Source organism: Tupaia chinensis, unplaced genomic scaffold, assembly GCF_000334495.1.
Source record: "Tupaia chinensis unplaced genomic scaffold, TupChi_1.0 Scaffold000140_1, whole genome shotgun sequence".
Classification (NCBI taxonomy): Eukaryota; Metazoa; Chordata; class Mammalia; order Scandentia; family Tupaiidae; genus Tupaia; species Tupaia belangeri.
The window spans coordinates 1,719,212-1,735,792 of record NW_006159610.1 but is presented as its reverse complement, the minus strand read 5'-3'; the positions used below and the strand labels follow the sequence as shown (position 1 = coordinate 1,735,792).

The window sequence follows — 16,581 nt, the reverse complement described above, 5'->3', positions numbered from 1 at the left end:
TCCTGAGATGCATTATGCAGAATCCATGAGCCATCAAACACACTTCCCAGATAACTTGTCTCACTCTCTTTCTCCTCCCATCCTTTCCTCAAGCCTCAACAGGGCCTCGTTTGGGCACCCTATTTGGATTGCAGCCTCCTTCCCCCATTCTACTGAGGCTACCATACTCTACTGCTTTTCTTCACAGTACTTATTATCTTCTAAAATTCTTTATGATATGTTTATCAATTATACTTAGTATTATTTATCTCCCCTCCCCCATCACTAACATAATGTAAGCCTCATAAGAATATATACTTAATCTGTTTGGTTTATTGCTCTATTTACAAACTCTTCAGCAAGTACTCAAGAAACACTGGTGAATGAATGAAATCCTAGGACAGAGTGATCAACTGTTAATAGTAACTGAGATCAAAGAACAGTCTTAAAGGTTTAATAAATGTAGGCAAGAATCTTGAATACTGAAGTAACTCAAAGCACAGAATTATAGAACCATTGCTGATCATCTCAGAGGTATCCTGACAGGGAAAAATGCCTGAGAGCAAATCTCTGATGTTCATAAAAGAAAAGAAAAAAGGTAAATTAAAGGAATAGAGTAAATTTGGAATTATAAGGAAAATTATTATTTTTTTTAGTTTATTTTGTCAATAAGAGAGACAGAAACATAGACAAGGAGACAGGAACCCCAACAGGGCCCCCACACCACGATCCACGCTAGCCTCAGCTAGCCTGCATCACAAGCTCATGCACATGCACCTGGCATGCTCAGGAAGGCCCCAGGATGCAAACCTAGGATCTTTCCTATGTGGCTTCAGTTGTGTCACCATTGAACCTCCACCGTGTCTAGAATAACAGGTAAAATTCTAAATAGATTATTAGAGATACTTTGTAAACAGGAAGTGGTAGTCACTAGGATCTTGAAAGATCTCATAGAGAAGTCAAATGTCTTAGTTCCTTTCTCTACTGACTTAAGTTTAGTAATTATCTTTTTTGGAGAGGTTTTTGTTAGAGGGCACATGCACTCACCAGAAGGAGAGAGAGAGACAGAGAGACAGAAAGTGAGAAATCACCCCCCCCCGCCCCGGGGGAATGACCATGCCACAATTCCTTTTCCTCCATTCTCCTCTCATGATCCTAGACAAGCATGCACACGTGCCTGGCATGAGTTTAAGCCAGTCCCGGGTCCGAGACTCAAACTGTGGTCGACTACACTGGAGTCCAGCGACACAGCCATTATGCCAACTGCTGGTCCCCCTTACTGACTTACATGAAGAAATGGTAAATTTGGCTCGTAGTTGGCTCAATCTTGTTTTCAAGGGTAATTTAAAAAACTGGCGAAGATGAGAGTTCTTAGGTAATAATTTGATTCAGCAGCACAGGGCAAAGTGGGGCTAGAGGATTTCTGAAACAATACTTGATATCGTTCATAGCTAGCTGGCTTGTACTTGTCCGTCTCTTGGGAGGATAAGAAGAAGGGCTGATGATATTAAAAGTAGCGGGACTGGAAAGACACCAACAAGACATTTGATAGTCTCTTTTAGGGCGAATGATGAAATAGAGGGGACACTGTCATGGGTGGTAGCAAAGCCAATCATCATCATTGTCATTATCAAATAGCAGCTAATTATTTTGTGGGGAGCATACTATTTTGCTAAGAGCAGTTCTAAAAGACTGACATTTTTGAAACAAATCTTTGAGGAATGAATTATTATCATTCCTTTATGCAGATGAGAAAATTAATGCAGAGATGCTATTCAAGGTCATATAACTAGTAGGTGGAAAAATGTTGGCATTCAAATGTGGGCTGCAGGGTCCGCTCAAATGTTCTGGCATTCAGATGTTCTGTTCTCAGCTAATGGCCAGCTTTCTAGTTAGAAATCATCTAAACTGAAGTACTGAGTAATATACAGATGTTAATCAGAAAGGGAGTCTCAAGGGGTATACCCCTCAAATTCTCAACTTAGTCCTGGCCTGTTGAAGGGTTTTTCCAGTGACATCAAGAGATAAAAAGATTGCTTATAAAATCAAGGATGACATGTAATTTGAAGAAATTGTTTAGGTTTTTTGATGACAGAATGAGAATTCAAATATATCTCAATAGACTGAGATGATGAGTTAAAAATAACATTAAAGTTAATGGGTAAATGTGAGATCTTAAATTTATGTTTAAAAATCACCGCCAATACAGCATAAGAAAAGAAAATGCTAATTTCAACCACATTTCCTCTTACATTTGTCTCTTAACCTCCACGTCTGTCTCTTCCCTAATCCAGGCATTCGATATCAGTCTCCCCTCTACCTTTACACTCTTGCTTTTCTAATACATCTCACAGCAAACTCAGAATAATCTCCCTAAAGCAGCTGGTCCTGTCATAAATTAATGCCATGTATATACACATTTGATCTCTTTGTCTCAGATTTCCATGTTAATCTTTCTTCATTCTTTTTTTTTTTCTTTGGAGAAGTTTTTGCTATAGGGTGAGTGCGCTCACCAGAAAGACAGAGAGACAGAAAGCGAGAAATCACCCCCCCAGGGGGAATGGCCATGCTAAAATCTCTTCTCCATTCTCCCCTTGGGATTTTGGGCATGCACACACATGTGCCCAGCGTGAGTTTAAGCTACCAGGTCTGGGACTTGAACTGTGATCGACTACATGGGAGTCCAGCAATGTAACCATTACGCCATCTGCTGGTCCCCTTCCTTTTTCATCAAGAATATAAATTCAAGGCCAGCAGGTAGAATGGTGGTTAAGGCGCTGGACTCCTACATGGCCAACTACAGTCTGAGTGCTAGACCTGGTAGCTTGCTTTTTCACTTTCCATCTCTCTCTCTCTCTCTGGGTGCATGTGCCCTATAGCAAATTAAAAATAAATAAATAAAATTAAATAATTTAAAAAAGAACATAAGCCCATTGAAAGTAGAATCTGTGACTGATTAACTTCTTTGTCCCCACACTGATACATGGTCTTAGCAGGTGTTCAGTAAGTATTTGATAAATGCAATGATAGGATGAAATAAGAAACATGGTATCCAGCACTGAGTCTTGCTGGAAAGGAATGGTTCTGCTGAAATACCCTGAGTTCATTTGAAACACTGGGCTCAGTTTGGGGCACTGCCAAGCTAATGGGCAATGGAGGAGGATGATTGGGATGGTGTGCAGATACAGCACATACTAGAAACTGGGAATGTTCAGTCTAGGGAGACCAAAAACAAAAAAGATTTAATTGACCATGATCGTTATCTCCACATATCTGAAGGGCTTTCATATATTAGGGTTAAACTGACTGGGATCACTGCAAACAAGAAAAACAAAATGAAACAAAACTATGTTCAGTGGATATGACAGTATTATTTTAAAATAAGGGAAAAGTTTAAGATGTGAGCTATCAACAGAGGTCAGCCTGTTTTGTGGACACAGCAGTTCCCAAAGACTTGACATTCTGACAGGCATCAATAATATGAGGGAAAGGGGACCAGCAGTTAGCGTAATGGCTATGTCGCTGGACTCCCACATAGTTGATCATGGTTTGAGTCTCGGACCTGGTGGCTTATACTCACGCTGGGCGCACGTGCGTGCCCAAGATCCCGAGAGGAGAATGGAGGAGAAGGGATTGCGGCGTGGCCGTCCCCTGGGGGATGATTTCTCACTTTCTGTCTCTCTGTCTCTCCCTGTCTGTCTAGCAAAAGCACCTGCCCTGTAGCAAAAAAACCTCTCCAAAAAAAGAAAAAAAAAATGAGGGAAAGACCCCCTATGATCTTTCAAAATAACAAGAACAATGTTATTCTCAAGTCAACTTTATCTTATCATAGTCAGATTATACAATGTTTCCATTAAAATTAATTAGTTTATCAACAGTAATACTTGTGATTAGTTACTGAGTCCCACAATCAGATATAAGTAAGAAAAAGAGAGCATGTCTCACTTTTGAAAAATGCTTTAATTTGGGACCAGCAGATGGTGTAATGGTTACGTCACTGGACTCCCACGTAGAAAACTGCAGTTCGAATCCTGGGCCAGTGGCTTAAACTCACGCTGGGAGCATGTGTGTACATGCCCAAGATCCCGAGAGGAGAATGGAGGAAAAGGGCTTGCAGTTTGGTGTTTCCCCCTGGGGGGTGATTTCTCACTTTCTTTCTCGATGTCTCTCTCTGTCTTTCTGGCAAGCACATGTGCCCTATAGCAAAAACCTCCCCCCCCAAAAAAAGCTTTAGTTTTAATGGGAGTTAAACGCAAATATGAAAATAAAATTTAAACACAATTATTAAAATGCAATTGTTTAAAAATATTTAAAAAGTTAAATTTTAATATCTAAAATATATTATTCAATTATCATTTGGTATATGAGACACTGGTACAACCAATTTCGAATTTGGTTTTATAAAGCTGAAAATACAACGTTGGCTCAGAAATTCCTATCTCAAGACAAATGACTTAGAGCAGTGACTTATTTGTATATGCCTTCGAATAATTTTGAAAAGCTATATTCTCTTTCCTATATTTTTTAATTGACATTTTATTTTTTTAGTGTGATTTTTAAATGATTGCAAAAGATATAATTTTTGGCATATCATAAATACTGATACTTTAAAAGTTACTATTTTAAATGTATCAAATGGCCAGACACAGGAAGACAAACATTGCATGATCTCACCTATATACAGAATCGAAAACAGTTACACGCATAAAGTGGAGAGTAGAGGTTAACAGAGACTGGGGACATGAGCGAGGGTGGAGAGATGTTGGCCAAAGAGTACACAGTGGGGCCAGCACGTGGTGAGGTGGTTAGGACCACCTGCCAGCCATGTGGTCCATGTGGACTCCCACATGGCAACTGCATTTCAAGTCCTGGACCTGCAACCTAGTGGCTTGCTTTCTTACTTTCTCTCTCTCTCTCTTTCTGTCTATGTTTGGTGAGCACATGTGCCCTGTAGCAAATTTAAGAAATAATAATAATGATCAGGACCAGCAGATAGTGTAATGGCTATGTCACTGGATTCCCATGTAGTCGACTGTGGTCCTGGACCTGGTGGCTTAAAACTCATGCCGGGCACATGTGTGTATGTGCCCAAGATCCTGAGGGCAGAATGGAGGAGAAGGGATTGTGGTGTGTCCAGTCCCCCTGGGTGGTGATTTCTCACTTTCTGTCTCTCTCTGTGTCTCTGGTGAGTACACATGCCCCATAGCAAAAATCTCCCTAAAAAAATTAATTAAAAAAATAATGATGATAAATAAAATTAAACTTTTAAAAAGAAAAAAATAAAGAATGCAAAGTTTCAGTTAAATAAGACAAATACATTTTTAAGATCTACTGCACAACTTGGTGACTATATATAGTTAATAATAATATAATGCATATTCCAAAATTGTTGAGAGTAGATTTTGTTTACTTTTGTTTTCTTTTTAATTGCTAGAAGGTGCATGAACTTGTCAGGGAGAGACAGAGATAGTAAGAGAGAGATAGAAAGCAACCATCAATGGGGTGTGGTCATACCACAATCCCTTCTTGTACATGTCTCCAGCCTATCGTGATCTTGAGCATGCACACACATGCATCTGGTGTGTTTCTCAAGCTGTTGGGGCCCAGATACAAATCATGTATGTGGGATCAGCTTCCTTAACCACAAGGCTACATGGCCAACCTCAGGTAGATTTTAAATGTTTATATCATATACACAAAAAATTAAGTACAGGGGCCAGCAGGTAGTGTGGTAGTTGAGGTGCTGGATCCCACATAGCCAACTCTGCAGTTTGAGTCCTGGACCTGGTGGCCTGAAACACATCTTGGGTGCCTGTGCGTGCATGCCCAAAATCCCAAGAAGAGAATGCAAGAGAAGGGACTGTGGTGTGGCCATCACCGCTGGGGGTGAGGTCTCATTTTCTCTTTCTCTGTCTCTCTTTGGTGAGCACATACACATTATGGCATAATATCTAACAAAAAGTATGTAAAGTGATGAATATGTTAGATTTAATAATTTGATAATATATTCATATATCAGAATACCACATTGTATCCTATAAACATATGTAATTATTATCTGTCAATTTAAAAAATGTATTCAGTGGAATCTCAATTCTTTAGGAATTGGATACCTTCTATTATCTATTTAAAATACATATTAACAAAGTTCAGTTAGGTATTTTTCATTTTATCCTTTTTTTCCTGATTGAATGCTTATTTCTATTTCATTTCCTCACTGAATTTCATTCCTAGTGGAATACATTTTTATGCTTAAAAGTATTCTATTTTATTACAGTTTTCTGCAGAAATTATGTATAGCAATTAAATTATAAATAATTAAAATCTTCTATGATTCTAAGACTAAATTATTTTTCAATTACCATTATTATTAATACTTAGTACCTAACTGGTCATAACATAATTACTAATTATATATGATCCTAACCTAAATATATTATAAAATTTGATAAATAACTATTGGACAAGAAAAGTAAGATATTATTGGGAGTATATCTCAATGAGATAGTTGGTTGGGTTTCTTTCCTGTAATTGGCTCATGTAACTGTGGATAAATATCACATTGCTGGAATGAAACAAAAATGCAGAAGGTTAAGCATTAATATATGCTGTATTTCTCTGCCAGAACAATCTTCCCTAAACAATGCTTTTTGGTGCAGATATAATGACTCCTTAATTATCTACTATACAACATTTAAGTTTCCAAGTCTTACTTGTTAAGACCCTTTGAAAGTCGGTCATACTGTTTCTATGTAACATGATCTCCAACTACCTTCTACTAGGGACTTTCTATTCCAGTCAAACCTCGTCTTCATTGTCCCCTCTAAATATCAGGCAACTACCCTTACTGCTTCATTCCCACCCTTGTCATGCCTTTACTTATTCTCTCCATGTCCATAAATCTCATCTGTTCAGCATGTATCTCACCTTCTGCAAAATCATTTTCGGACTGCCACCGCCCCTTCTTTCTCTTTCTCTTTCTCTCTTTTTTTTTTCATTCTTTCTGCCCTTATACTCTGTATGGTCACAAGTAGCCACTGATTATGTACCTATCTATCCTTAATTATATATCACATATAATTTGGTATTTTATTATACATTCTTTTCTTCCCTAATTGTTTCATGTCTTGTCAACCAGCCCATAATTTGTTCCTATTATTAGCTTTCTATGAAAAGAGCTATGATCTTTTCCATAAGCCTAGAGAGATTTTTGAGTCCAGAGAAAAGAAGTCAGAAGGAAAACTAATGGTTTTCAAATTCCTAATAATGGTTTTTCACTTCTAATGATGCTGAAAAATGGGCAAAACTGTCCTTTTGTGACAGAAGGAAAGTACAGATCAAACATCAGAAGAACATATTTGTAAGAATTAAAAAGAAATATTAGTATAAATTAGTAAGAGTTTCAAATGGCTTTACTTTCAGGATCTTTTCAACAAGATGGACTAATCAAGATCTGTAATTTCCTGAAGGAAAATAAATCTCATGGTCCTAGGTTTTTCAGGAAAATCAAGGCTGACGCCTTATCTGAGCCACCCAATGGCAGCCCTAAGTGGTCTGTCCCTTCGTCCCTTTTATTGTTTCTGTTGATATAACTATACAAGGGTCTAGGGATTACTTCTGTGGTGTATGTTCTCGTTGGTCCCCTTGGCAAACTCAGGGAGAATTTTGACTGTAATGGTGGAAGTTAGACCAGGGAGGCAGCTCGTACTAACTAGAACAACCATGAGGTTCCACAGTGACTTCGCTTATCTCCTTCACTGGAGCGCTACCTGTAGGCCATTGTGCAGGTGTCCTTGTATTCCTGGAGCTTCACACACACCATGTTGAGGAACTGATCTGAATATGCACTCAGGTCGTGCATCAGGTTCATGAGGTCTTGCACTGTCTTCTCCACAATGATCGTGCTCTGGAACCAAACAAGCAAAGAGAGGACACACAAACTTAGAGAGTTGCCATCCTCAGGTAATGAGTAGGAAAAGGAAGGATGACTGAAAGGATATAATAATTTAGGACACTCGAGCTTTCCTGGAATGAAAACAACAAAACAGCGACAGAATACATATCTTGCATAGTGCTGGTTTTGGAAAGACCTGTGAAAGTGTTTTCTCCAATGGTTTCATGGCAGCCACAAAATACCTCTGTGGCTTTTAAGAAAGAAAACACATGTTCTGTTGGAGCCTGATTTATCACCTGCAGGGCTCTACTTTCAGGTTAGGGACCCATGACAGGTATTGCAAAGGAGACTTCCGTGATTTACTTTGAAGGTTTCAAAACCATCAGTCTATAAGGAACAGCTAACATTTGTATTATGCCTTACAGCTTGTGGAATGTTTTCCCATCACAGCATATGGTATCTCACTCGAGACCCACATAATCGTCATGATAATCATGAACATTTATAGGGTTCTTCCAAGAGCAAAGTATGACGCTGCACCTTGCATGCTTTCTCTCATTTACTCCTCTCAATGTCACGACCTAGCCGCTGGATCTCCTAAACAGCTCCTTCTAGAGATGACGAAACAGGTTTAGAAAGAGGAGGTCACTGAAGATAGGCTCCAAGCTTTTCTTTTCTCTTTTAACCATACCATCCTGCCTCCAAGCTAGCCCTTGCCCACGGCCCATTGATTTTTCATGAGATTGCAGCATTTCAGAGTGATGTCACCACAGTAAGTAAAATAGGGTCCAGACAAACTCTGACATATTTAGGAAATGAATTAATGAACCACCCAAAGGGAAAAATAATAAGCCCATCTTAAAGCTAGAGACTTGTAGTAAGTTTGGTGCAGCAAATCACTGTTCTATCTGAAAAGAGGCATATTCCATACATCCTAATCTTTGATTAAGAAGACTGAGTTCTTTAAACCATTAGTTCATGCCACTTTTAAAAGGAGCAGAATTACACTGGAGTAACTATTAATCCCATGCTTAGCAGTTTGAAATCTTCAGTCAGTAACTGGTTTGTTGAATATGTATTTACATAAAATTATATAGACTATGGTGTACTTAGCCATAAAAGCAAACGTTAAAAACTATTTTTTTTCCAGTTTGACAGTGACCTATAAAAGAATCAAAGGCATTTTATTATGCTTCTATACAGACTAGGGTGAACAGGGTTTTGGCTAATTTTTTTTTCTAAAAATATATACAAAAAGAATGGATAAAAGTATACAGCTTTTCTCAACACAATGGAGGATTAGCTTGAATTATGAATTATATTTGCATGCTTATTCAAGGTGATTTGGGTATAGAAATTATTTTGTCTTCTTTCTCTTCTCCCTCCTCTTTCTGAGCCTCACTATAATAATCAGAAGGTTAAAAGGAAGGGGCAGTTATATTCTGTAAGGCAAACCCCATAGGAAACCAAATTACAGTCTCCAAAGAATCCCCACAAGTTCAACTTCCTTTTCTGTATTGATTTTAAGATTAAAGCACTGCAGCTTCACCCTGATCCATAATCCCAATGCTCTGTATTTATGTGTGAGTGACAGGAATTGATCCTGCCCAGCTAATGTCCCCATACTAAGAAGAATCTAAAATCCTCATCCTAATTCAGAACGTAGGATATCCTTCACCATGTGATCAGCAATTAATAACAGAGTGGCGTTCAGTCAGCCTAGCAAAGCCCATTTAAAATGTAAAACATGACAGAGAAAATGAGTATAGGGAGATTACTCTGATCATTGGGAGAAAGAGCCTGGTTCTATTCCCATCTCCAGGAGAAGTTTGAGGTAGCTCCTTCCTTTTTTATGACTCAATTTCGTTCTCTAATAACCAAGGGTAATTTGATTGCTTTTCTACTCTGTTGGCTCTCATGACTCGTGTATTCAATTTGTGCATTGGTACTTCTGCTCTGGGTGAATACTGTGTAATTGTCTCCAGGTCATCCCAGGTGTGTCTGGTCTTCCTGAATAGATGATTAACTTCTCAAATGGATTAGCATTCTTTTGTTTCTGTCCCTCTCCCACACTTCCCTTCCCCCACTTGTTTATGTCTTAGGATCTTTGGGACAAAACTACTAATAAAAGAAACAAGATTAACAATGTTAATATGCAAAATTAAACTGCTCTTTGAATGTCATATATATGAGGGATGATAGACATAGACATCATTATTGTTTTGAGATCTCTGCAGTGGAGTGGGTTGGGTCTTTATTGCAATGCTTTCGGGTGACTAGAATTGTGCTGCTGGCATTTGGTGGGGAAGGGGCAACTGTGAATACTTCTGTACATGCCCTGGAGGTTAAGATTTGGGGCGTGAACAGGAAAGAACAGCAGGAAATGATTAGAATGCCCTGGTTTAATTCTAATGGTTATGTTCAACACAGAACCACTGTGATGCTCTGTGATTACATACAATTTTCCAGCTATTTGGTTGGTTTACCTTGTCATGGTAGCACTCTAGATAATCAATCACTGCATTTTCTCCAAGGAAAAATGACACTGTAGTTGGCCAAATAATGGATATTTTTTGTGGAAAAGAAAAGTTTGCCTTTTTCAAGAATTTGTAACAATTTCCAAATCAGTGGCTCTGACAGATTAATGTTGAAAATATCAAATTTCTAATTAGGCCAATCCTGTCTTTTTTTTTTTTTATCTCTTTAGCATCACAAATGATTTATTGATTCATTATTAATTTGGGGACTTTCCAATGTTGAGTATTATGACTTCATAATAGAGTCCTAGTTTTATTCATTGTAATTTCTACTTAAACACATCACAATGATTGATACTTGTTTAGAAACAACTCGATTAACATTTCTTGCAACTTATTAGCAGGTAAGAAAGTATGTGCATAATATGAAAAAAGGGGAAAAAATTCATGACAGCTGTTAGAATAAAAAAAATTTCTATGAAAAATACACAACTAAAGTTTATTACAGGGATACAATAGCAATCTAAAGTAAGAAGTGCGTATAAAATAACCAGCTTTTTAATTCTGCACTTTAAAATAATTAAACAAATGAATAAATAAAGATGATTGGACCTTTCAGATCTAGTTCATTGTTCATCAAAACAAGGTTCTACAGCATGACCTGACACTAGTATTACAGAAAACTGACTCCAAGTTCAAAGAATTTAGAAAATGCTGAGTTAAAGAAAACTGAAGTAGTTTCTTTACTGGAAGACTTTGGAAACTCTTACTACGCTAATATCATTGTGCCTCTTAAAGAGATGAATATAGTATTCAATCTTCCTCTAACGACTGAACTAAGGAAAACATTTTTCATAGCCAGTATTTTCACACCTACTAGAATAGTGTTTACAGAGCATGGTTTGGGGCTAACTCTCTCCGTTCTCTAGTTATACTTTTGAGGACACTAAGGCTCAACAACATGCCTGAGGACAGATAAGGAACACTGGTAGGAACAGGATGAGAATCCAGGTGTCTTACTTCATGGCTCATGCACTTTTCAACATGCTGAGCCTTTGAAACTCTGACTTCTGTTTACCTCCCTGGCTTTTTTCTCCAGCTCCACAGTGCATACCCACCCTGTGCTCCAGCCACTCTAAATGACTATCCCTTACTTCCACCATGCTAATTTCTGCCTCTTTACCTTTGTGCTTGCTGATCTCTGGGTATGCAGTGCCCTTCTTAGCACATGCCTCTCATCCTTAAAGAGTCAGTTCAAGGGCTAGCAGGTGGTGTGGTGGTTAAGGCACTAGACTTCCACATGGCTGACCATAGTTGGAGTCTTGGGCCTGGTGGCTTGAAAATCATGCTGTTCATATGTGCATGCATGCCCAAATATTTCAAGAAGAGAATGGAGGAGAAGGGATTGTGGCATGGCCATCCCACCTGAGGGGAGGTGGTTTCTCACTCTCTCTCTCTGTCTCTCTCTGATGAGTACATGTACTTTATGACAAAACCTAGAACAAAAACAAAAACAAAACAACCCAAACAACAACAAAGGAGTCAGAGGGCTACCTGCATTACCTGCACAGATTTGAATCCCCTTCTTTTGTGCTACCAGAATACCATGGCTCTAAATGTGGTATGGTAACAACTGGTTCACTTGGCTGTCTCTTCCAATAGACTGCTGGCTTCCAATAAATGTTTACTAAGTGAATTAATGCATATGCATAGCACATACAGAATAGGTGAAAAGGGAGACTTAGACTATAATAATAATGGTCAGTTGTGTTAAAAGCCTGACTTGGTGAGGTGACATTAGACTACAAACTCCTTATTACTACATTAATGAATCTTCAGTCCCATGGTTCTAAAGAGGGAACATTATTGTGCCTGAGGAGCTTGGATACCATCACAAAAATACTTTTTATTTCACTTGATTGTATTATTTTCTACACTATAATCCATTTTATACATGTGTGTGTATACACACTAATATATACATACACTCATTTTAAAGTTTTAAGACATAAATAAATTCACAATTCAGAAAACAAAAATGAAATGACTTTGGTTTGGAGACTCAGAACAACTTTAGTTTGGAGAATGCATTCTCCACACATATGCTGTTTTACTCCCGAGCAGGGATAATTCAGAGATGCTGCAAAGAACCTAAGGTTTAGGGCTGGCAGGTGGTATGGTGGTTAAGGCACTGGACGTCCACATAGCCAACTGTGATTTGGGCCCCAGACCTGATTTGTCACGTTCCCTTTCTCTTTCTCTGTCTCTCTCTGGTCAAATGAAGAATAATATAAATAAATAAATAAATAAAATAATTTTAATAATAAAGAACCTAGGATTCTAGGAAATTGATTTAGAAAGAAGTCAACAGAAAACATGGTCAAAGAAATTGATCTATCACTTTAAGACACACTTCATCTGGGATCAGCAGATGGCATAATGTTACATTGCTGGACTCCCATGTAGTTGACCGTGGCTCAAGCCCTGGACCCAGTGGTTTAAAACTCATGCTGGGCACATGTGGGTGTGCCCAAGATCCCAAGAGGAGAATGGAGGAGAATGGATGGTGGCATGGCCGTGGCCCTGGGGGGGGGGAGGGTTCTTGCATTCTGTCTCTCTGTGTCTCTGTCTAGCAAGTGCACAAGCTCTATAGGAAAAATCTCTCTCAAAAAAAAAAAAAAAAACATACACACTTTATCACCACAATTGACAGTGTATTAAGTAGTGGAGCCTGGAATCCTTCTTCTAGATCTGAAAGAAAACTGTTAGCTCGCCAAATTCTATGGAACCACAACAAATATGTTAAAGGGTTTGTCCAAGACATGCAGCTAGTTTATGATACTTCAAATATAGTTGCTACTTAAAAGATAGAGCAGATGCATAATTCTTTCTCTTTACTTAACAGTTTTCAAAGGAGAATTTGATTTAAAAGTCACCTCAAATGGTAAAAAAATGAGTTATTTCTGATATTCTCTTCCTCTTGGTTTTTCATTTTTTTAATAAACATAATCAACTCAATAATTTATTCTCTTTGATGCCTTAATCATGAACTTTGGCCAGAGGGAGCTCAGTGGCCTAGATTCATTTTTTTTTTCCATTTAAGGTGACTTTTAAATCAAATTCTCATTTGAAAACTGGTAAGTAAAGAGAAAGAATTATGCATCTGCTCTTTCTTTCTAGTAGGACCTATATTTCAGCAATACCAACCAAATAGGGAAGTCTCTTCTGTAGAGAAGAATACCAGCTAAGAAATGCAGAAGAAATAACAGAATTACAAAATATTTTTACAGCCTCGAATAAAACAAGAGATTCAGGTAAAGGTTATTTGTTGGCATTAAGACAAAAAACGAAGGCCAGCCCTGTGGTCTGTTGATTAAAGGGATCTGGATCCTACATGGTCAAGCAAGGTTAGAGTCCTGGCCTCAGTGGCTTGAGAAATACTCTAGGTACCTGAATGTGTATGTACAAATCCTGGGGGGGAGGGGAGCATGACCATATCTCACTGGGGACTTTTTTCTCTCTCTGGCCAGTGCACTCACCCCCTTGACAATTAAAAAAAAAAAAATCAGAAAATGAAAGCTAATAGGGAAATAAACATTCACATAGAACCAAAGTTCTACCATAGAGATTATATTCTGGTCACACAGATAACCAAAACTACACAACAGAGAGAGAGAGGGCCACGACCCTCAGACAACAGTCGATCTCAGCATCACTAACGTTAGGAAGCCAACTCTGACAGGTCAGTGGATGTGGTAGGATTGATTACACCCTCATCTGTGATATACACGGCTCCTAAGAACACTGCACTTTAAAATCTAATCAAGCTTTTAGAATTACCTTCTAGTAAAAAGAAACAGAGGAAACACCAGACAAATACAGATGACGGGATATTCCATAGCAACAGGGATTGGGTTTGTTTAATGGGTCAGTGTCATAAAAAATGATACTATTCTGGATTTAAAGAGACTGAAGCCACATAACAATTATGGGTCTAGATGGAATCCTGGCTTAGACAAAGTAGGAGTAAAGAACATTTCTAAGACAGTTGGGAAAATTCAAAATGGACTAAATATTGGAAGATATTAAGAATTTATTGCTGAGACCAGAAGGTAGTGTGGTGGTTAAGGCACTACACTCCCACATGGCTGACCATGGTTTGAGTCCTGGACCTGGCAGTTCGCTTTCTCACATCTCTCTCTCTCTCTCTCTTATCATTGCACATGCCCTATAGCAAATTAAAATAATAATGATAATGATAAAATAAAATTAAGTAAGTAATTCTTTTTTAAAAAAAGAACTTACTGCTAATTTTGATGATGGTTATGCTATTTTGATAATACTATTTTGAAAAAGCTCTTGCTTGTAAAGAAGTAAAATGAAAGTATTTTGGTATAAAATTGCTAAAAATCCTATTTTAAATAACTATAAAATCAGATAAAGTATATGAAATAATAGTTTTCAGACCCTAGAGAAGGAAAACAAATAAGGGAAGCCCTGTGAATTCCCCAGCTGGGCAGTTTTGGGCCACAATGCAGGAAGAGGGGACCTAAACAGACCTTGGAAGTCTTGTTGAGTCGAGGAGACCTAATTTGAAATTTTGGAAGACCAAGGCAACTAGAGTTTTATGTGGAAAAATGCTGAAGAGGTGGGAGCCTCACAAAGTAAAGGGGGTGGGGGTGGGGCAAGGAGAGACCTCACTGGAAAGGGCAGGACAAATAAACCTCAGAGTTCACATGGGGTGGGGACTGTTTCATGTTTCCACCAGCTAGAGTGGAAGAAGCTCCTAAAGCAGAGGGTGTTGGGTAGAGTCATCAGAAAAGTATTGCCTCACTAGAGGGGCCAGAGTAGCCTTACACTCAAGGCTGCTCTTGATCTTTCCGATAAAACCTAAATGCAAGCCTTGATGTGATCAAAGTAATTTTAAATACTTAAATGTGTTACAAGAGTTAAACAATATCTAAAAAAACTACAGCGAAATCCGGCACTTATAATTTAAAAATAAAAATTAAACAAACAAACAAACAAACAAACAAGTCCAGCAGCCAATCACAAATGATCTGGCATGGAAAGAAGTGGGAAAATAATGGGTTGTCAGAAAAGTCATGTTACATTTTTGCCTAGGGGGGAAAAAAAGTCATGACTTTTTTGACAACCCAATATTTAAGGAGCAAGAAAATCTGTTAAGAGAATAGACCCAGAAATGACACAAATTATTAGACAGAGAAGTTAAAATATCTATTACAAATATGATGCCTTCTGAAGCCACAGGCCATACCAGTGCCAGCAGCCAAGGGAGTCTTAATGGGTAATTTTAAGCTTTTGGCTTTTCTCTCTTGTCACTGTCCTAAAACATTGGTCTCTTTCTTTCTTCCTTCTGCTAAAGGGCATGTACATTTGCCAGAGAGAGAGAGGGAAAGCGACCCCTGCCACAGTCTCTTTTCCCCCATCTCTCCATCCTGTCAATTCTGGGCATGCAAGCACACACGCCCAGTATGTGTTTCAAGCCACTGGTGCCAGGATTCAAACTGCAGTCAGCCACGTGGGATCCAGCTCCCAGCTCAGTTTAACTACTATGCTAACAGGTTGGCCCAACCCTGGCCTTTTACTTCACACAGAACTGATGCCTAAGACAAAAGGACAGACCAGAAGAACATGATTGCCATACACGATCAAGCTAATACTTCGACCTGCTTTAAAATGAATCTTATTGAAATATGTTTGGCTCAAGTTTCCAGGCTCTGCTAACATCGTTGTAGCATTTTCTAACATCCCTCTTCCTGAGAACTCAGAGTACTTTGTAAATATCTCAATCAATATCCTAACAGATTGTGAGAAAGTAGAGCAGTCATTATCCTCCCTATTTTATAGCAAGTCTAACACTTAAAGCAGTTTCAAGGAACAAGAATAACACTGGAAAGAGGTTTTCAAAGAACTCCCTGGCATCAGGCTGCCACCAAAGGTGGTCTGAAATGCTTTCATTTCTTTACATTTCTCCAATTCTCATTCCACTTTGACTCATTGCTGTCATGTCACAAAGTTATCTGTAGTCATAGAATCTCCTTGTTTGATATAGAAATGTTATTCAAGCATTTCATGTGATTATTTTGTCTTTTAAAGATTACATGTCCTCAGCCACTCCTGTTAGAGCCCCTCCCCCACAAAAAACCTCCGAAAATGCACAGAGTAGAGCCTTCAATATTCTTCTTGCTAGCAAAGGCAGGGTCTATT

General features: G+C 38.4%; 1 protein-coding gene across 1 annotated transcript in view; it reads right to left on the bottom strand.

The window, feature by feature from the left end:
* Positions 1-16,581, bottom strand: part of EXOC4 (exocyst complex component 4) — a 923,760-nt gene that overhangs the window by 196,439 nt on the left and 710,740 nt on the right. Inside the window, exon 12 of the mRNA XM_006144991.1 lies at positions 7,749-7,885. Within this exon, the coding sequence (XP_006145053.1) occupies positions 7,749-7,885 (137 nt within the window). The remainder of the gene's footprint in view (positions 1-7,748; positions 7,886-16,581) is intronic.